The sequence below is a fragment of the Melanerpes formicivorus genome, unplaced genomic scaffold (genome assembly GCF_026170545.1).
Source record: "Melanerpes formicivorus ecotype bairdi unplaced genomic scaffold, bMelFor1.0.p_v2 SCAF_4, whole genome shotgun sequence".
Lineage (NCBI taxonomy): Eukaryota > Metazoa > Chordata > Aves > Piciformes > Picidae > Melanerpes > Melanerpes formicivorus.
In genome coordinates, this window is record NW_027142356.1 from 12,143,181 (window position 1) to 12,162,877 (window position 19,697).

Here is a 19,697-nt window from a genome sequence, read left to right on the forward strand (position 1 = left end):
GTGGAGAGGTCAGGGCTCTTTGTGGGGGCTCGGGTCCACGTGGAGGTGAGCTCGCTCAGCGCAGCTATGCCATGGAGGTGTTGAACCTAAACGTACTGGCGAGATGCTTGGCCTTAAGCTCAGTCTGAGTGTCTGCCACAAGCCACTGCCGGGAAGATCATTAGAAAGCGCACATTGACGTAGCTGGAGCTACAACACTTTTTAACAGCCAGCAGCCCCTCTCTGTGGGACCTCTGCAAGCCAGAGGCCGGACGTGGGGCTGGGCTGGCCGGCGGGCGGGCTCTGCTCGCCGCTCTCGGCAGCTCTGGGAGCAGGCTGCGCGCTGGTCCCTCCTCGCCCGGGGCCAGCTGGCAGCTTTCCTAACCCCCCGCCCCCCGGGACCTCCTGACAGGCTCTACTTACTCTTGCGCCGTGTTTTTCTCGGTCGCCGCGAAGCCTGTTCTTTGTAGCCGGGCAGCACCGAGTTCTTCCCCCCGCTCGAGGTTAATTATCTGCTTGCAATCGACCTGCGACCTCCCACGCCCTCGGAGCGCAGGGCAGTACTGCAGCTTTAACAGGGGCAGTAGGGGCGGGAGGAGAGTAGTGTGCAGCCGGCTCCTTACTGTTGCCCGCCGACCCCTCGCCATTGCCCGCCATGGGGAGCCTTCGCTTCCTTCTTGCCGCAGCTCTCGCCGTCCTCCTGCTGGCCCCCGCCGCCCCCTCGGCCCACCGCAAGCTCTTGGTGTTCTTGCTCGATGGCTTTCGCTTCGACTACATCGACGACAGCGAGCTGGAGGGTCTGCCGGGCTTTCGGGACATCGTGAACATGGGGGTGAAGGTGGATTACATGACTCCAGACTTCCCCAGCCTTTCCTACCCAAATTACTACACACTGATGACGGGTGAGTTCTTGTGTTTCTGTGCCGCGATGCTCTGCAGAGCTGTCAGCACCCAGCGCCAAAAGTGGAGGGCAGCTGCCCGTGACGTCTTCTTCTAAAGATGATGTAAAAATAACACAACTTGTGCTTTTAGCTGGGAATTTAAAACTGTGGCATTACAGTTCAGTATTGCTTTCTTAAAAACTGCTTTGAACTTGGACGTGCTGCTTGGAGATGATTTTTGAAGTTTCCCTTTGTTTTCTCACTGTGCTACCCAGTCCTTGTGTCCTGCCACCAGCTTGGCCATCCAGGGCACTCTGGTTGGAAGCCCTGAGGGGGTTACTGCATATAGAACAGAAAAACAAGTGGGAAATGTGCAGAAGATGAATACGGAGCCTGCTCAAGGCCTTTCCAGTTAATAAGAAGACTTGTAAACTGAGGGTGTATAAGATGCAAACTTATTTTTAGTCAGCAGGTTTGTGTTGGCAAGTTCAGTATTAAATTTCTTCTCAAATTTAAACTTTCTACTTTGATAGCTCCCTGTCTTAACTTTGTCCTAAGTCTTCATATCTGTAATAATATGAAATAGCCAAATACAAGAATATTGAGGGGTTTTACTTTTGCTCCCCTTAAGTTTTCTGATTGCTAGCTTTCATTATACTGTTTGGCTTTTAATCTATGTGGAACAATGATGATTACAGTGATACTAGGAAGGTCCAGAGAGTACAGCTGGGTCATTACCATCAGAGACCACACCCTGGAAATAACAGCTAAGTTATAAAAACCCAAACCAAACATATAGATATAGATATATAGATAGATATAGATATAACAAACAAGACCATCCCATCTAGTGAGGAGGAGTGGGAAAAAATCTCTCCTAGGGTATGTAGCATCTTCTGCTGTCCTCAGAACAATACAGTGTCCATTGGCTTGCTGGGAAAGCAAAGAGATGCCATTGTAAGACAAAAATCTGGCATCTGTTGTACTCAGCTTGTTATGAAACAGCTTAACTCTTTCCTCCCTCTCAAAAGAAATGCCTTTCTCTTGCTCATCTCTGAACAGAAAAGAGTACAAGACCACCATAAGTTTTTTTGCATGACTTGGTGCAAATGCATGAGTGCAAAGCAAATGTCATGACTGAAAACAGAGGTGTTTAATCACTCCAGACCGTATTCTTTATGTGTGCAAACTGGATTAATGCTTCATGCCTGCAAACCCCCTTTGGATGGTGGTATTAAAGAGCAGGAAACTGCTTTTGCTCCTTACCATATTTAATCATCATTCCTATTAACTGCATATACTTTGAGTGAAGTCTATAATTGGTCTTTTGAGGAGTTTTGAAAACATCCCATTTTTCACTCACACAGGAGTTTTGTTTAGGATGATGAAATGTCACTTCTGCACTCATCACAATTTTTAGGGTACCAGATTTCAGGTCGGAGTAATGAGACAATCTATGAGACCAAACTCAACTCTTCTTGCAAGATTCCTGGCCTTCATTATGAGGATCTCAAGCCAATTACAGCTAAAATGCAAACATCAATTCAGCTTCATATCATGAGTCACAGCAGTCTTCAACAAGTCAAGAACAAACTAAGAACAAAGTTTAGGTGCTAAACACATCCAAGGGAAGATCCAACACTGCACTTCAGCCCTTTGGGTGTTAGTTTACCCCATGACAGCAGGGTAAATCCTGCACCTGTGTTGATCTTGCTACCAATGCCATGGTTGTAGTCTCCATGGAAAAGAGGTGCTACATTTTAGGCAGTGGTGGGATTAGGAGTCTGGATCATCCAGAAGACATTAGCATTACCTGTGTTCAGTCTGTGCATGTTCAATTTGGAAAGCTGGGACAGCTTTTGGGAAAAAATATGGCATGGCAGTGTGACAGAAGCATCACACTTTAGCAACCTGCTAGGAACAAGCAAGCTACTGTCTGTGTCTCCATCATTGCTGTATGGGCATGGGAAAGCTTGCATCACATCTCACCATCCATGTACCTCCACTGTATCCTAAGGCACCATCACCACTGGGATGAGTCAGTCCTCTCAAGTCTGAACTTGCTTCCTCCTGTCCAGAGCTGCAGACAGAGGTTATGGAGGTCAGGAGCATCTGCCTTGCTGCTTCTCAGTGCAGGTGTTAATCTGTATCCATCAACCCTGCCAGAAGGTAGCTGTCCTCTGCAGCAAGCAACTAACAAGCAGTAGCACATAGTGCAGCTGCCTGGTTATCTGCAGGATCTTTTCAAGAAGGCAGCCTAACTGAATTAATATTTACGAGAAATAGCAAGTTTACTGAGGTTTTCAAAGCTATGCTCCAATAGGCAGAACCTTAACTGATTGCTATAGGTGAGTGGTTTAGATCACTTAAGTACTTACTGCCAGGTATTAGCAAAAGTGATTTTAATGTGAACTTCTAAAAGTGTGACTTAAAGCTCTGTAGCAATGTTAATTCTATTATTTGCTACGTGGAAGAAGCATACAAAGGAAAATTAAGTTCGAACAGAGCTAGAATCTCAAATCTTGAGAAGTGTCCCTGCTCAGTGCAAGAGTCATCTGGTAGGCAGACAAGTTGTAATTCAGGGAGCACTCAAATTATGCTCATCCAATGATCTGTTGTGGATAAAAGGCCTCATTGCCTAAAGAGGCATCTCAGTTCAAGGGGAGATCACTGCCATGCAGTTGCACTGCTTAGCTGGGAGATCTCAAAGGAGGCTCACTTAGACAAAGTGCTTGGGGTGTAGTCAAATAGGGAAGGTATGTATGAGACCCCTCGTGCTCAAAACTTTCTTTGCTCCTTGATTCTTGGAGGAGCCACCCTACTATTCATATGTAATAGCATGATCAGTGTTCTAAACTCATGCCCACTGGGTCATTCTGATTATTTGTGGGTTGGCTAGAGGAGTCCTTGGTCTGGTTATGGCTCAGTTCTTTATCTCTCCTGAAGCCTATCTGAAAATGCTGCAAGTTTGGTTAAGGGGGTCAAGTGCATCTGTCACACTGATAATCAAGACCCATGGATCTAAACCAAACTAATGAAATGTATGCAAATGTGAAGCATACCCCATTTTGCTGAGACTCAGTGGTAGGCAAAGCACAGACACAGTGGAGGAATAGGGCCCAGCCCAGGTAACCTAGAAGGTAAATTTTGGTAGGGAAGCAGTAGGAGGGAAATTACTTGCCCGAGGTCCTGCATTGCTGCAGGGTGATGATGGTAGAGCTTTCGACAGCAGAGCCACCTCTTGCTTAAATCTGCTACTGCTGTTAGCCTATGAGAAAATATTTGCTGGAGCTTCCCAGACTGACACAGAGAGCCTCAGCCCAAAGCCTGGGGCCTGCCTTGATTGTTTGTGGTTGGTTGGTTTGTTTGTTTTCTCCTTTCTCCCCATCTGTAGCAATTATGGGAAAGAAAAAATAGAAACAAGAGGAATGTGAATGGTTTTCTTCATGTAAAGTCATGGAGTGACTCAGAATATGGGGAAAACCTCTCATCTCCCTGAAAGCCAAGGCACCAAATCACAACCTTTGACCCCAGGACATCCCCCTGCTGCACCCACCATGTGGTATTGGGTCACATTGCTCTCCTCCAGTTCCCCTCACTCAGCAGTGGTAACACCCACTGTAAAGACACTGAGTGTTGCAGCTGCACACTGCAGAGTCTTCCACCAGGGATGGGCTAGGGTGGCCCTCACAGCTCAACAGGATGGCAATGCACTGCTCTGAATTAGCTGGAAGACGATGCTACTTGCATGAAGCGGCACCAAACACTATCCAAGTCATTACTGGAGGAAAGGGATCTCATTGACACTCAACTGGAAAAGTTTTGTTATAAAAGTCTGCTGGTGTGCAAGGTAGCTCAAAGCTGTAACATTTTAAACCACCACTCTTTGAAAAGCAGTCTGCTCTAACAACTTCATTTGTGCCACTTTTCTCAATTTCAGCTTCCACAGTGGTGTAAAGACTGGTTCTTGAGTGGTTGGTTTGTTTTCTGAGTTGCTAGGCTGAATCTTCTCTTGTCCTAGCTGTCCCTGTTCTGGTTAGGATATTTCAGTTGTTGACCTGAAAGGTGTGACCTAAAGTCACTGTTGCTGCTGACACATGTGATTGAGCTCTGTGGGACTCAACGTGGGCTTGGCAAGCAGAGGGAAGAATGAATCCAAGTATGTATCCCCAAAGGCTCACTGCATCACACCTCATGCTGCTTGTTTTGCAAAGAAAGCAGTTAAGGCCACAAGCCACTTTGAGGTTTTTATCCTGTGGGGTGTTTTTAACTTTTCCTTTTGTGATGAATGGGCAGCACAAGAAAATTTCTAAGTTTCTTGGGAGAGTTGTTGTATTAAAAAAAATAGAAGCAAGCAAGGAGGGATGTGCCAGGCTGCAGAGACTCCCCCTCAAAGCCACCTCCACTCTCTGCCAAAAAGCCCCTTACAATTACCATCCTTTCTTTATATAGCTACATCATCTACATATGCATGCTTATGTTTAATAGAAGGCAGGGATATGATAATGAGCTCTAGCAAATTCCTGGGCTGCTTTGAGCATGTGTCTTCCTTGTGGTAGGGGTCCTTCTGAGTGGGTCATAGATGAAGTAGGAGAGGTCTTTCTCATGTGTCCTTTGAACGACTCATCTTCTCACACAGGCACAGCTGCTCAGGACTTATCTAAGGTAAACATTCCGCAGTCTCGAGAAAGTTGGCATTTATTTATCATCTCAGGCTCTCCTTCAAACCAAAACAGTCCAAACATTTTACCCTCTGTTCTCAAAACAAGTCAACTGTCCTACCACCCTGAATATTGTATTTTGTAATGCAAATCACAAACCACTATTGCATTTATAACACCTTTTCCCTGCTATGACCTAGCTCTGCAAGGAGCTCTCATGCCAAGCAAGCATGAGTTATTGCTTCAGAGCCCCTTCTGCCACATCTCTCATGGAAAATCTGCTCATGCTGAGGGGTTTAGGTCTCCCTCACCTGCCAACCTGCAGGTGTTGGGAGTGTGCTGCAGGGACACCCTGCATCTCAGCTACCCTGAAGCCCTCCCAGCTCAGAGCATGGAGGGGCCCTTCATGTTTCCAGCCCCAGCCAGCATAAACACCAGCGTATGGTATCCCATCTGATCTGGAAGCCCAGGAAGGATTTATTTTCCAAGATCCTAACAACAAATGAGGTCTTTTCTGGCAGGTCCTCCACAAGTGCCTGCAGCCAGGTCAGCTGTGCAGCCCTATGTCCAAAAGTTGTATTTCTCTTGGCCTCAGTGGAAGCTGGGAGAGACTCTGCTCACAGAGGTGGGTGGGGAGCTGCTGGCAAGGTGCACCCATGTCCCTCTTTGGGCAGAACCTGAACCTAAATACTTGGCAGAGAGGCTGAGAGGTCCCATGAAGCTTGTGGGATGGAGAAGAATGTTGAACAGTGGATGTTTCAGTTTTGTGTACCTAGGGTGAGTGTTGTGGTCTCTGCAGGACTGTCCCATGGTTGCCATAACTCAGTGATGGCATGTTTGGGGCTTCTCTAAAATACAGGGGTGGTGCATGATGTCTTCATAGCCACTGCAGTTTAGCCCTGCATGTGCCATTGCCTTCCCTGCATAGCAGGAGGAAGAGTGGCAACATGGCACATGTCCCAGGGGTGGGTGGCAGCCAAGGTCTGCTCTGCCAGACTGAAAGTTTCGCTTATGTTCTGTGTTTCTCCTGCCCTTCCCTCACTTCTCACCCTCAACGCTGGCACACTTGACTGCTGAGGAGAGGTATTGGTGGATGCTGCTGCGGTCCAATGCGTACCTGTGCTGGGCTTGGCACGGGTACAAGGGACCACCCACACTCCTGTGCCCCAGTGTATGCTGCAACCCATTCATTCCATGTTTTCTAGGAGCAAATGGAGTCCTCTGAAGTCTGACTGATATGCATGTGTACATTTATTGTTGGCTGTGAGAGACCTCCTGGTTTACAGCACAGCACCTCCACTCTGCTTCTGCTTGGTACCCAGAGGAAGCCTCACCTGGTGATGGCTCTAGCAGATGCCTCTCTTCTGCTTCCTGGTTACCAGTATTCAGACTCCAGCCTGGTCCAGGAAAGGATGCTTAAAATTTATGTTTAGCAAATAAGCAAGTCTTTAACTAGATAAACAGTACCTGTGTATTGTCTGAGGCATCAAACTGGAAGGATAGGAGTACAACAGGGAAACTTATAGGTACACATGAATGGAAACTCTCCCAGCTTCACTGTCCCAGCTAGGAAAAAAAAAGAAAGAAAAAAAAACCCAGCCAGGACACAAAGAACATGATGAGTGACAAGGGAATATGATTTTTGATTCTTGCTCCTCTTTCAGCCACCACATATGCCAGCAACAGCAAAGATTGGAAGGATTCTGTTTATGACATACAATTTTGAACTCAATGTTCCTTTCTTTTCTTGAATTCTGTAGCTTTTCAGTTCTAAAATTCTGTGTTGAGAAGCAAAAGAGAAGAACAAAGTCTATGCTAATAGTGTTAACTGGCAGGGAAGGGGTAGTCTCCTAGCAAGGACAGGCTGGGGAAGAGAGTGGGAACGTGGAGAGTTTTTAATTTTCACATTCTTTGTCGTGCTTTGTTCATTTGCTGCTTCCAGAAAGGCTGCAGTGCCAAGATTTTTCTCTTTCACACATACACAAAATGCTGTAAAAATCTGTGTGTGCTTTCTACCAGTTAAAAAAATGAAAATACTTTTGAAGTGGGGAACAGAAAGTTTTCTCTAGCACAAATGCTGCAAACTGAAGCACAATTTTTTCCTTCTTACTAGCTGACAAGTAGTGACACCAGAAGGTTGTATCCTCTCTAGTGGTGCGGGAGGCACCTTTGCCCATTGTTTTGTTCAGCCCTTTTGCAGTGCTTAGTTCTGCAGTGCCCTTGAGCTGTACCCAGCTGTAGGTGGCAAGGGGTCCCAGTGTGGTCCTTCAGCTCAATGCTGCTACTCATTTCAGGACACCAGCTGACAGCTTGGAGCACCTGCTTTCCAGGGACATGGTCTGCCTTCCTGCACAAGCAAGCATCTGTAAAGCCTAAGCAGGATGCTTAGGAAGCAATTTTCATGCATCCCAGCCCTGCCCCATTATGAAAGCATTGAGTGAAGACTTTCACACTCTTATTAAGTGAATCTTCTTCAGGAAAAATAAAAATAAATTGCTGTATACAGCAGAGACTTTTCTGTGCCTTTGGATGTGATCCTACTTGGATTGCAAATCATGATCTGTCTGGTATTTGAGGTCATAGAAATTTGGAAAGACTTTGCCAGCAAGATCTTCTGGGAACACAAATTTTCTGTGCATGCATTGCAGGTACACTTTTGCTTGGGACCACGTTGCCCAGAGCAGCAATCTCTCTCTGATGTCTCATGAGCCCTGGTCTTTGCCAGGTCCCTTAAGATGTAGCACACATGTTTTGTTTTTTTTCCCCCTGAAGTCTTTCTTTTCAAAGCAGGGCAGATGAGACCCAGCAGGTGAAGAGCAGAGCAGGGCATATATCAAAGCAGGCAGAGTTGGCCCTTCAGGATGTTCTGCTTACAGCAGGCTGCATTCAGTCTTTGGTGATAGTCTTTGGAGTGGGAATGTGGTGCTGGCGACTTTGAAGCCTTTCTGTCTTCCTCTGCAAGAGCAGAGCTTTTCCCTCAGCAAGTCATCTGGCAGGTATCCAGGGGAGTTGGAAGTGGGCTGAAGAGCTGATGAATGAGCAGGTCTGGGTCAGCGTTTAGATGGCTCTTCAAACATGGGAATAGCAGAGGAAAGATACTGTGGGGAGGGAAGGAAGGGGAGAGAGGAAACCGTGTGTTTCATGTGGGCTCTTAAAACCTACCTATGTTATGTGTATGCAGGTGTGTCTGTGGAATAACTCAGCTATTCCTTAGCTTACATAGCCCTGCAGCAGCCTATACTTGTATCTACCCTCCTGACTCGTGTCACAAAGTGGTGACGTCGTGGTGGGATGTGGGAAGAAAGGCCTCCCCATAGTGGGAAAGAATGCACACAGTATTACATAGTGCAGTACATTTAGCTAAATGTGTGTGCTTACATTTGTCATCAAGCAGATACCGTGTGGGCAGGTCACAGAACCTTCACTGCATTGGCTAATAAACACACCACGGGTTCTCTGATAAGCCTGGTTTGCTCAGTGCAGAGATGTTTTACCTCTGCTTTGTTGCCTGATGCACCAGACATGGCATTGCACATCTGCCACACGCTTCCTGTCTTTCAAAAAAAGATTGAGTGTCTCAGAAGGGCATTTTCTCTTGCAGACAGGTACGGATGGTCCCTGAATGATACATCATGCCTACTGGTGATCCTACATGCTATCTCTGCAGCCAGTGAAAGACCACAAAGGAAAGGTCATTCCTGTAGCAAATACTACAGGAGCACACACTGGTTGCATGTATGCAATTCAGGGTGCAGAGTGTTACTGTGCTGTTGGGGTGTGTGGCCAAGCCATTGTGTGTTTCATTGGTGGTTTTTCTTTTTTCATTTTTTTTCTCTCCAGTCTTTAACGTTGCTTTGCATTGATTTATTTGAGTACTGATATAAGCACCTGGAAATGTGGGAATGTGCTTTAGACAAAGCCAGTGCTGCAAGAAGTGTAGTGTCCAAGAAAGTTGTGGCACACAGACCTGCAAATGCTTTTGCTGGCTCTTTTCCAGATGGATACAGCAGTTATCATCTTCCTGGGAACTATGCCCTCTTTCTTTTCCTCTGTTGCTTGAGGAAGGGGGGGGGTGCTTTTTACTACAATTGCAGTGAGTTTAAATAATGACTTCTGTATGCTGAAATTGCTTTTTGCCTAGGTTCTACTTTTGAAATTCCTAAGATAACATTTGATTACACAGGAAAGCTGCAGTAATGGAAGCAATGAGAAATTCAGTGTGTTATGGTAACTGCCTAACACCATGTTGCTATTTTGATAATCATTAAAAAGGAGATTACCAAAGGTCATTTTCTCAGACTTAAGAAAATAAGCTACAAGAAGGGATGTAAATAACTGGGACTGTACAGGTATCACAGTATCACAGTATCACTTAGGTTGGAAAGGACCTCGAGGATCATCGAGTCCAACCTGACACCACAGACCCCATGACTAGACCATGGCACCAAGTGCCACGTCCAATCTCCCCTTGAACGCCTCCAGGGTCGATGACTCAACCACCTCCCTGGGCAACCCGTTCCAATGCCGAATGACTCGCTAGGTGAAGAACTTCCTCCTCACCTCGAGTCTGAACCTCCCCTGGCGCAGCTTGAGACTGTGTCCCCTTGTTCTGGTGCTGGTTGCCTGGGAGAAGAGGCCAACTCCCTCCTGGCTACAACCACCCTTCAGGTAGTTGTAGAGGGCAATAAGGTCACCCCTGAGCCTCCTCTTCTCCAGGCTAAACAATCCCAGCTCCCTCAGCCTCTCCTCATAGGGCTTGTGTTCAAGGCCTCTCACCAGCCTTGTTGCCCTTCTCTGGACACGCTCAAGTGTCTCAATGTCCTTCTTAAACTGAGGAGCCCAGAACTGGACACAGTACTCAAGGTGCGGCCTAACCAGAGCAGAGTACAGGGGCACTATGACCTCCCTGCTCCTGCTGGCCACACCATTCCTAATGCAGGCCAGAATGCTATTGGCCCTCCTGGCCACCTGAGCACACTGCTGGCTCATATTCAGGTGGCTGTCAATCAGCACACCCAGGTCCCTCTCTGTCTGGGAGCTCTCCAGCCACTCCGACCCCAGCCTGTAGCTCTGCATGGGGTTGCCGTAGCCAAAGTGCAGCACTCAGCACTTGGACTTGTTGAATGCCATCCTGTTGGACTCTGCCCATCTGTCCAGTCGGTCGAGGTCCCTCTGCAGAGCCTTTCTACCCTCTAATTGACTAACATCTGCCCCTAACTTTGTGTCATCTGCAAACTTGCTGATGACTGACTCTACCCCTTCATCCAGATCATCAACGAATATGTTGAAGAGTACAGGGCCCAGCACTGATCCCTGGGGGACACCACTGGTGACTGGCCTCCAGCTGGATGTGGCACCGTTCATGACCACTCTCTGGGTCCGGCCCTCCAGCCAGTTCCCAACCCAGCACAGAGTGTAGTGGTCCAATCCACAGGCTGACAGCTTAGTCAGCAGTTTGCTGTGGGGGACGGTGTCAAAGGCCTTGCTGAAGTCTAGGTAGACCACATCCACAGGCCTCCCCACATCCACCAGGCGGGTCACCTGATCATAGAAGGAGATCAGGTTGTAGAGGCAGGACCTGCCCTTCCTAAATCCATGTTGGCTGGACCTGAGCCCTTGGCCATCCTTCAGGTGCGCAGTTATTGCTGCCAGGATAATCTGCTCCATCACTTTCCCTGGCACTGAGGTCAGGCTGACTGGCCTGTAGTTTCCAGGTTCCTCCATCCGACCCTTCTTGTGGATGGGGACCACGTTGGCCAGTTTCCAGTCATCTGGGACCTCACCAGTGAGCCAGGACTGGAGGAAAATGATGGAGAGTGGCCTAGCTAGCACATCCGCCAGCTCTCTCAGCACCCTAGGATGGATCCCATCTGGTCCCATGGACTTGTGGATATCCAAGTGGCTCAGCAGGTCCCGAACTAACTCCTCATGGATTTCCAGGGTATTACTCTGCTCCCCGACCCCAACGCCCAGCTCCGGAGACCACTTGTCCTGAACTCCTGCCTTGCTGTTAAACATTGAGACAAAGAAGGTGTTCAGGACCTCAGCTTTATCCTCATCCTCAGTAACTGTGTTCCCCTCCAGGTCCACTAGGGAGTGCAGGTTCTTCCTGCCCTTCTTCTTATTGTTAATATATTTATAAAAATGCTTTTTATTATCTTTGACTGAGGTGGCCAGCTTCAGTTCCAGCTGGGCCTTTGCCTCCCTAATTTTATTCCTACATAATCTAACAGCTTCCTTGAACATACCTCGAGAAGCCTTCCCCTCCTTCCAAAGGTGATACAGCCTCCTCTTCCCCCTTAAATCCTCCAGGAGCTGCTTGCTCATCCAGGCTGGTCGCCTTCCCCGCCGGCTTGCCTTCCGGCACGTGGGAACCGCCAATTCCTGTGCCTTCAAGAGCTCCTGTTTGAAGTAGGTCCAACCCTCCTGAACCCCTTGGTTCATGAGGGCTGGTACCCAGGGGACTTTGCAGACAAGTTTTTTAAATAGGCTGAAGTTCGCCCTTCGGAAGTCCAAGGTGGAGGTTCTGTTGGTGCTCCTCCCAATCTCCCTGCATATTGAAAACTTCACTATCTCGTGGTCACTGCACCCTAGGCAGCCTCCCACGATCACATCTCCCACCAGCCCTTCCCTATTGGAGAACAGCAGGTCAAGCAGAGCCTGTCCCCTGGTAGGCTTGCTTAACAGCTGTGTCAGGAAGCAGTCCTCCATTCGCTCCAGGAATCTTCTGGACTGCCTCCTCCCTGCTGAATTAAGTTCCCAGCAGATATCTGGGAGGTTGAAGTCACCAACAAGGACAAGATCAGATGATCTTGAGACAGCCTCCAGTTGCTTGTAGAACAAAAAGAAATTTGAGAAGTGATCTTGATTCTGCATATGAATGTCTTTTAGGGGCAGAAACACCAGCTAGTGTAGGGCTGTTTAATTGGTGAGCAAGGCACAGAATAGCCATGACTGAAGATTAACAAAGGTAAAAAAAAAAATACTAAAATTAGATATGAGGCATATTTTTTTGAGTAGTGTTTACTGGGATGAACAAACCCAGGAAGAGATTGTCTCCTAAGGAGGTTCAAGGTCTTTCTGGGTCATTTCAGGCAAGCAGAAATTAAGGGCTCTAGGCAGCATTAAATGGTCCTGTCTTTTGGCCTGTCTGTTCATCTTATCTTCCCTTCTGTCCCTGGGAACCAGGGATATCTGCAAAGAAAATGGATCCCTTATAGTTTTCTAGATCTCTTTTTCAATATAAAAAGAATGAGTTGGAGTTCATAGAAGAATGAACTTGTCTCACGTGGAGATCAGAAGAATACCATTCTCTGTATCACTGTACATAGTTAATTAAACCTCCCAACAACACTACAAAGAACCTTCTCCATTCTGTTCCTTGAGGAGGTGGGCACACTGATAGTAGACCTTAAATCCTATGTGGAGCTTACACTAGTAGCAGTTAGAGCTCATTGTTTCACACTGTGCATCCTACAAACAGGTGACTTAACAGGTTCAGCACCAACCTCTGTTTTCCAGGCTGGCACCAGTGGCCTGCCTGCAGTTTAGCAGGTTGATGTATGCTCAGGAGTTTTCCTGGTTTTAACTCAGATGGAAGCTGAGTCCCAGCAGTCCAGTTATAACAGAGGGCTTTTCTCATTCCCCCACCCCTCCGTGGGTGGGTGAAGAGGAAAGAAGCCTGGAAAGCAAAATGATAGTTGAGGTAGGGACAATTTACTGTTGTAGGTGTATCAGATTACACAAAGGGAAAACAAACAGGACAGGAGAAGAGGTAGCAGCGTACACAGCAGACGAAACCGCTGCCACTGTGAGCAGACCAAAACTGAAACAAAAAGGATAAACCCCAGGCTGAAACTGGGGAAGGAGGGAATGTTTTGCATCATTGAAATACTTCTCAGCAGGGAAGGAGAGTTCAAAATCCATTCCAAGATCACTTCTACCTAAATTATAGAGAGTCCTCTTCTGATCACCATGCTCAATCTCACAATAACCAAAGCCTGTTATCTGGATCCTTGCAATATTGTGACTCGCCAGACAACAATGACAGTGTGACACACATGCACCACTTAGTACTTTTTAAGATATGGAAATTGTGAACTCCCAGTACAACTTAATCTTCAATTTATCTTTTCCCATTTTTATTCATTCACCTGCAGATTAACACTTAAAATGCAGAATCTTCTCTTCTGGCAATGACAAGAAGTGAGAGCCATCTCTTGGTTATTGCATACTAGTTTCTTGTAATATAAAGAAGGGCCCAAGGGTCCCCAAGATGCAGTAAGAGGACTGAAAATGTCTGAGGAAATGATTGTTGCCTCTACAACCCAGCACGAATTGTGTTTGTAAAAACAATCAAAAAAGCTAGCAGGAACAATAAGGTAAAATTAGTAAAATAAAGACTAAACCAAACTGCCACCACTGTGGTGTCTGTGTGTGGACTGGGCACAGGATGTTGAGCAGGCCACAGGGTGTAAGATTCACTTCTTCTGGCTTCAGCTATTTGAAGCCTGTCTGACTGAAGCTGAGTGAATGATGTGATCTTTCTCTGCAATCAACAGAAAGCAATATGCCTCTCCAGAGGAGAACTCCTCCTAGATACTTTAGATACTTAGGATGGCATGAATTGCTTTCTGGAGGGGCCTCTTCTCCATTGACTCTGAAGGGAACACAAGTAACTGACAAGATTCAGTAACTAGATGGCTGAACTGGGAGAGGAATGGAGAGCTGCCTAGAGGATCTCATTAAAAGGTAACAGTCAGGAAGATCATAGGAGCAGTTGCAAGGTAAGAGGTCCCAGAGTTCAAGTCAAGGTTTTTCAGCTGATTTGCTGGATGTTGCAGTGGTAGCAGTGGTGCTGCTGGTGTAATTTTGTTTGTTTGTTTTCTCTGCTTCTGAAGGTCGCCACTGTGAGGTTCACCAGATGATTGGAAACTACATGTGGGATGAAAAGACAAATGTGTCTTTTGATATCGGAGTGAATAAAGAAAGCCTGCTGCCTCTCTGGTGGAATGGATCAGAGCCTTTGTGGGTTACAATGATGAAAATGAAAAAGAATGTTTCCATGTACTACTGGCCAGGTTAGTATGTCAAAAACTGCTACCCTCTTAATAGTGTGTCTTTGCATCTAACCACTCCATATACTGTAGGATGGCTTTTTGATACAATTATGAAATACATACAAGAATTATGAGTACATTACTAGCCACTCATAGAAGTGAATTATGTTTTCTTAGGCCATGACAATTTGCATATGCTTAGAAAGGAAAACACTGAAGTGTCACTGCAGGGAGCGGGGTGCTGGCTTGCAGAGCATCCTCTCCTCCACCAACTGCTTGGCGCTTGTGCCTACCTGCAGCTTCTGCTGCACTCAATGTTTGCACCATGAATGGTTCTTAGTCACTTATCAATGTTAAACTGTAACCATCGTCCCCAAATTCTTGTTTGGTTTTAACTTGGAAATTAATAGCTGAGAGTCGAAGATCTGGTTTATGGGTACAGCAAAATTCAGCTGAAAGCAAAGCATCTTTTGGTGAGCACTGTTGTCCTCCGTCTTTAACTGTGCTGAGGTCCCAGTTGCTCAGAGTCTGAGCTATTCATTTGGAGGGGCTTGGTCTTTGGCAGATATTGAACCACTGAAACTGTTAGCAACATATAATAATGTGTCTTTGTTAGCAAATAGGAGTAGACCCTTAGGCTGTCCATTTAGGGACCCACATGGAAATAAATGTTCCAGCTGTGCAGCCAGACAAAATCCCTTGTAAGGTACTCAGTTTCTCAGTCTTCTGACCTTTTAACTCTGCTACCTGAACAGTATGCAGATATCATCCTACGTATAGCTGCAGACTAGAGGACCACATGATAGCAAAACTATACTGAATACAGCCAGTGTCAGTGACAGCTGACTCATGCCATGGGCTCCCAGCCAGCTCATCTGCATCCCAACACACATATGCCTGGCCATGAAATGTGGCTAATGGCATCCCAGAAAAAAGGCCACAGTTCTCAGGAAAGGGAAGAAAGAGTGAACCAAGATGAAAAAATATTGAAAAGCCATCCAGAGTATTTCTACAGTACTGAAGGGAGAAGAGATCTGGAGGTGACAGAATTCAAGGGACTGGCATTTCAGTTTAGATATAATGGTTTGGATCAGCCCTCCAGAAAAAAGCCACCTTCTTACTGGAGATCACCCAAGTGACCTGAGAGCAATAGTAGGATAGAGAAAATACAGAAGAATATTGAAAGTCTTCTAAAGATTTGCAAAAAACCCTCCCACACCTGTTTCTATAGACTATTAATTTTTAACTACTAATGTAACTGCATTGCATAGGTATAGTTATTTATTGAATAGATGTAATAGAGAGATACTGCAATCCAAAAGAACAAATTCACTTTCCATTAAATGCCTTTGGCCTTCACCTAGCCCTTTCCTGTTGCCCTTTGAGTGTTGTCCCCCAGGAAGAAGACACATGAGGGCTGTCCATGTCTCCCTGCATACATACTTATACCCTTCATGCTTACCTACTTCCAGTGGAGTATTGCAAGGAGCAATAGAGCCTCCCTATTCCCAGTGCCTATGCTGCCAAGTTGATACATTCACTCTCCTGGGAAACAGAGAGGGAATATTTTGCATGGATCTGGCATTTTAGCTGTGGACTGTGATGTGTACATCTGTCTGTCATTAATTATTTATCTGTGACAGACAACCTTTGGCAAAGTTGTCAGTGCCTCAGTTCAGCAAACGCTTAAGCACATGCTTATTTTAAGGGTGGTCATGGTCTCAAAGGACACATTGGCCATACAGGGTCAGGGACAGGGCAGGAAATGGGGTGAAACGAGGAACTACTGAACTAAAACACAGGGCAGTTGTAACTCCAGATGTAACTGAAGTAAACAGAAGTCTCCCCAAATGCAATAATAATTATCCCATTTTCCCCTATGTGATCTTTTAAAACAGTTTTCTAGTTCCACAGAATGGTTATCATCCTTTCTTAAACATCTAGTCCTGTTGTTTTAAAGCTTTAATGCTTAACAAGGCATTTGACTGGGGAGTGATATCAAACAAAATTAAATTAAAAATGAGGATTTAATAACCAAGGTGGATAGAGGTCACACAGGCATTTGAACTGCATAGGATCCACTAGTAGTGATTAACATTCCAGCCTGAGGATACACTGCTGCTTAGTAATGGAATCTTCAAATCTGGTAAGGATCCAAACGGGAAAAATGGGAAAACACTTCATAGGAGCAGCAACATACAGCCAAATTCTCACACCTTGTTCTAGAAGGTGCTATTTCATCTCTAGCCAGTGATGAAGACAAACAGGACCGATCCAACTTAGTAGAAAAGCATTGTGAATATCAGAGAGCTGATTCCCAGGGTTGACTTACACCAGTGCCATTTTCTCCTCAGAGCCAGTTCTAAGTTTACTGAAGTCTGAACCGAAAATCTGCCACTTCATATTGTTCCTTATGTCCCTCTCTCATGCATAGTCAATGCTTAAAGGGAGAAATTCCAGACCCCAGCAAACAGGGACACAAAGCAGGAGGACTGTCAGATGGGAACACATCCATCACAGCTTAATCTGTGAGCCAACAAGTACAGCAAAAGCAATTCATGATCATCTGGACTTTCTTGCTTCTACAAGTGGTGTCATCAAAATGCCACCATGTCAAGGGTCCCAACCACTGCTTCTGCCAAAATATATGCACGTAGCATGAAAGGACATTTTACTTCTTTCTTCACTATGTTTATTAAGCAGTTTCTGCTCTTCAGGGCATTCCTGGGGAAAATGTCATATACTCTCTGACTGATTGCTGACTAAAACACAACAGCTGACACCACACGTAAGGTGAATTGCACAACCTTATGTCTAGGTTGCCTGTCTGAAACACTGCTGCTGCAGTGAATGCAGAAGCCTCAGGGGAGTGTGAAAGCATCTTGTTGGTACCATCAAAGCCAAAGCTTTCCAGTGCTCCTTATGCTCAGCCCAGAGGGCAATGTCACCCCCGACCCTTAAACTCCTTCATTTTCTGGCAGCTGATACAACTGCTTCAGCTGAAGTGCAGTGACATCTTTTCTAAACACTGAAATGAGAGAAGGGGGCAGGGCAGGATACTCTAAACCAAACTTCTTCCTATCTAAACACATTTAGCAGGCCATGGAGCTAATCTGGAAACTTTTCAAAACCTTCTGTTATGACATGAAGTGTCCAACTGTTAAATCAGTGTTTAGAAATGCAATTTAAAGTTGGCAGGGGTTCAGGTCTCCATGTCAGATAGACAAAGAGGAACCTATATATCACTGTGAAAGAAGTCCTTATTCCTGCTCCAGGAGTTCAAGTTTTTAAATAAAGGTTTAGTGTCATGCAAAACTGTTCAGAGAGATATCCATCAGTACATCTTAACAAGTACAGCCCATCTATTTATAGTTTAACACAGAAAAGTCTTAACATTCCCTTTGTCTGCCTCCAAGTCAGATGGAGAGAGAAACACTGAAGTATCTCCATACAGAAAGTAGAGAATTAAGTCTCATAAATTTGAGGCAACAGGGGAAGAATGAAAAGTGAGCACACGTTCTCACAATTGTTTTCACACTCCCATAATAATGGCTAGAGGTTCAAAACTGTGTAAAAGTGGTGTTTACAGAAAATCAAATGTTGACTACACTTTCTGCCTATTATTGCAAATAATTAACTATTACAAACAATCAAAATAGATGGGGTCCCTTGAAACAAACAAAGGATGTAGAGACCTGGGAGATGCTACCATGGACCATAGGGTGAAATCTATCATGTGTGCTAGGGCTCTTCAGCTTTCAGAAAGGGTAATACCTCCATCTGATTTATCTGACTGTTGGCCACTTAGTGAAGATTTTTTTGAAATTTGCTGAGCTTAACTATTTCAACTTTTCTAACCTCTCATGGTACTCCTGAGAAATCACACTTGGAAGTCCCCTAGCTTAGCCTGTGTCCCAGTACTGCATCTCTGTGATGTAAGCTCATGCTGGCTGAGATGCAAGACACTGACAGATTCTCTTTACTGAGTGTCCAGGTTAGCAAGCCACTGTAAAGCCCCTCAGAAAGTAGCTCAGCTTGCTCTAGTGCCCTCTCTGTGTTTATACCCCCTGTGCTACTTTTTTACCCTGCAAGACGCAAATCAACTTATGACAGTCCTTGATGCCTGTTTCTTTAATCGCAAAGGAGAAGCAAAGGGACCCACACGCTGGCAGACTGAGGCTGTGGCTCAGAGCTGGGTTTGTGACTTGACTGTATTCCTGCAGACAGACACAAGTTTGCAAAAGATGCCTTTTGTTGCTTGGGGGTTTTCAGTCGGTTGGTTGGGTTGGGGTTTTTTGGTTGGTTGGTTCCTTTGTTTCTTTGTGTTGATTGTTGTGGTGATGGTGGTGTTTAGTTGGTTGGTGTTGTGGGGTCTTTTTGTTTGTTGAGGGTTTGGGGATGTGTTTTTTAGGGTGGTTTTTGTTGTTGTGGTGGTTTTGTTTGTTTGTTTGGTAGGGGTTTTGTTGTTGGGTTGGTTTGGTTTTCCCCAGGAGTACATCAGAAAATGCCTAACTGTGATGGGAGGACTCTGGGGCTCTTGAAAGATAATTTGCATGAATTCAGCATTTTGGAAAGCACACTTCTTTTAGATATTCTTATTAATTGGCATAGGAACCAGAGAGCAAAAGGGCAAAAAATCCCACAAAACCAAGGCTTTGTGTGTTCAGGGCCATGTTCTCCTGTAGGATTTGTTGCCATAAATTTCTGGTCCACAAAACAGACTGTATTTTGCAAGGCTGTATGTTACCAAGAAAGTTAATTGATTTATATTGTTTTAATAAGACCTCCTGGGAAACAGATTTAATAGTGGAATGCTACTATCACATAATAAAATAAGTTTATAGAGGATATTACCCCATAAGATACAGCATGTCTTCTAGATGGAAAGTATTTGCTGAACTTCCAGGGAACGATATCTAAATCTGTTATGTTTGAAGCCTAGAAATGAGGCTATGTGGCCACAGTCGTTAAAATGAAAACAAGCTAGTGGTTTAGGTGGAAACTGTCTGCCATAAAGGAATCAAGAGTTTTACTGGGGGAAGGTCACACAGAAACCTTCCTTTTAGAGAGGGAAATAAAAAGACCTAATGTATGACTTGCTACAGGCACTTGTCAAA

The 19,697-nt window shown here is 45.5% G+C and overlaps 1 protein-coding gene across 1 annotated transcript in view; it reads left to right on the forward strand.

Annotated features, from left to right (window-relative positions):
- Positions 1 to 634: 634 nt before the first annotated feature.
- ENPP6 (ectonucleotide pyrophosphatase/phosphodiesterase 6) overlaps positions 635 to 19,697 on the forward strand; it is a 32,524-nt gene continuing 13,461 nt past the window's right edge. Inside the window, exons 1-2 of the mRNA XM_068136985.1 lie at positions 635 to 881; positions 14,422 to 14,601. Of these exons, the coding sequence (XP_067993086.1) occupies positions 635 to 881; positions 14,422 to 14,601 (427 nt within the window). The remainder of the gene's footprint in view (positions 882 to 14,421; positions 14,602 to 19,697) is intronic.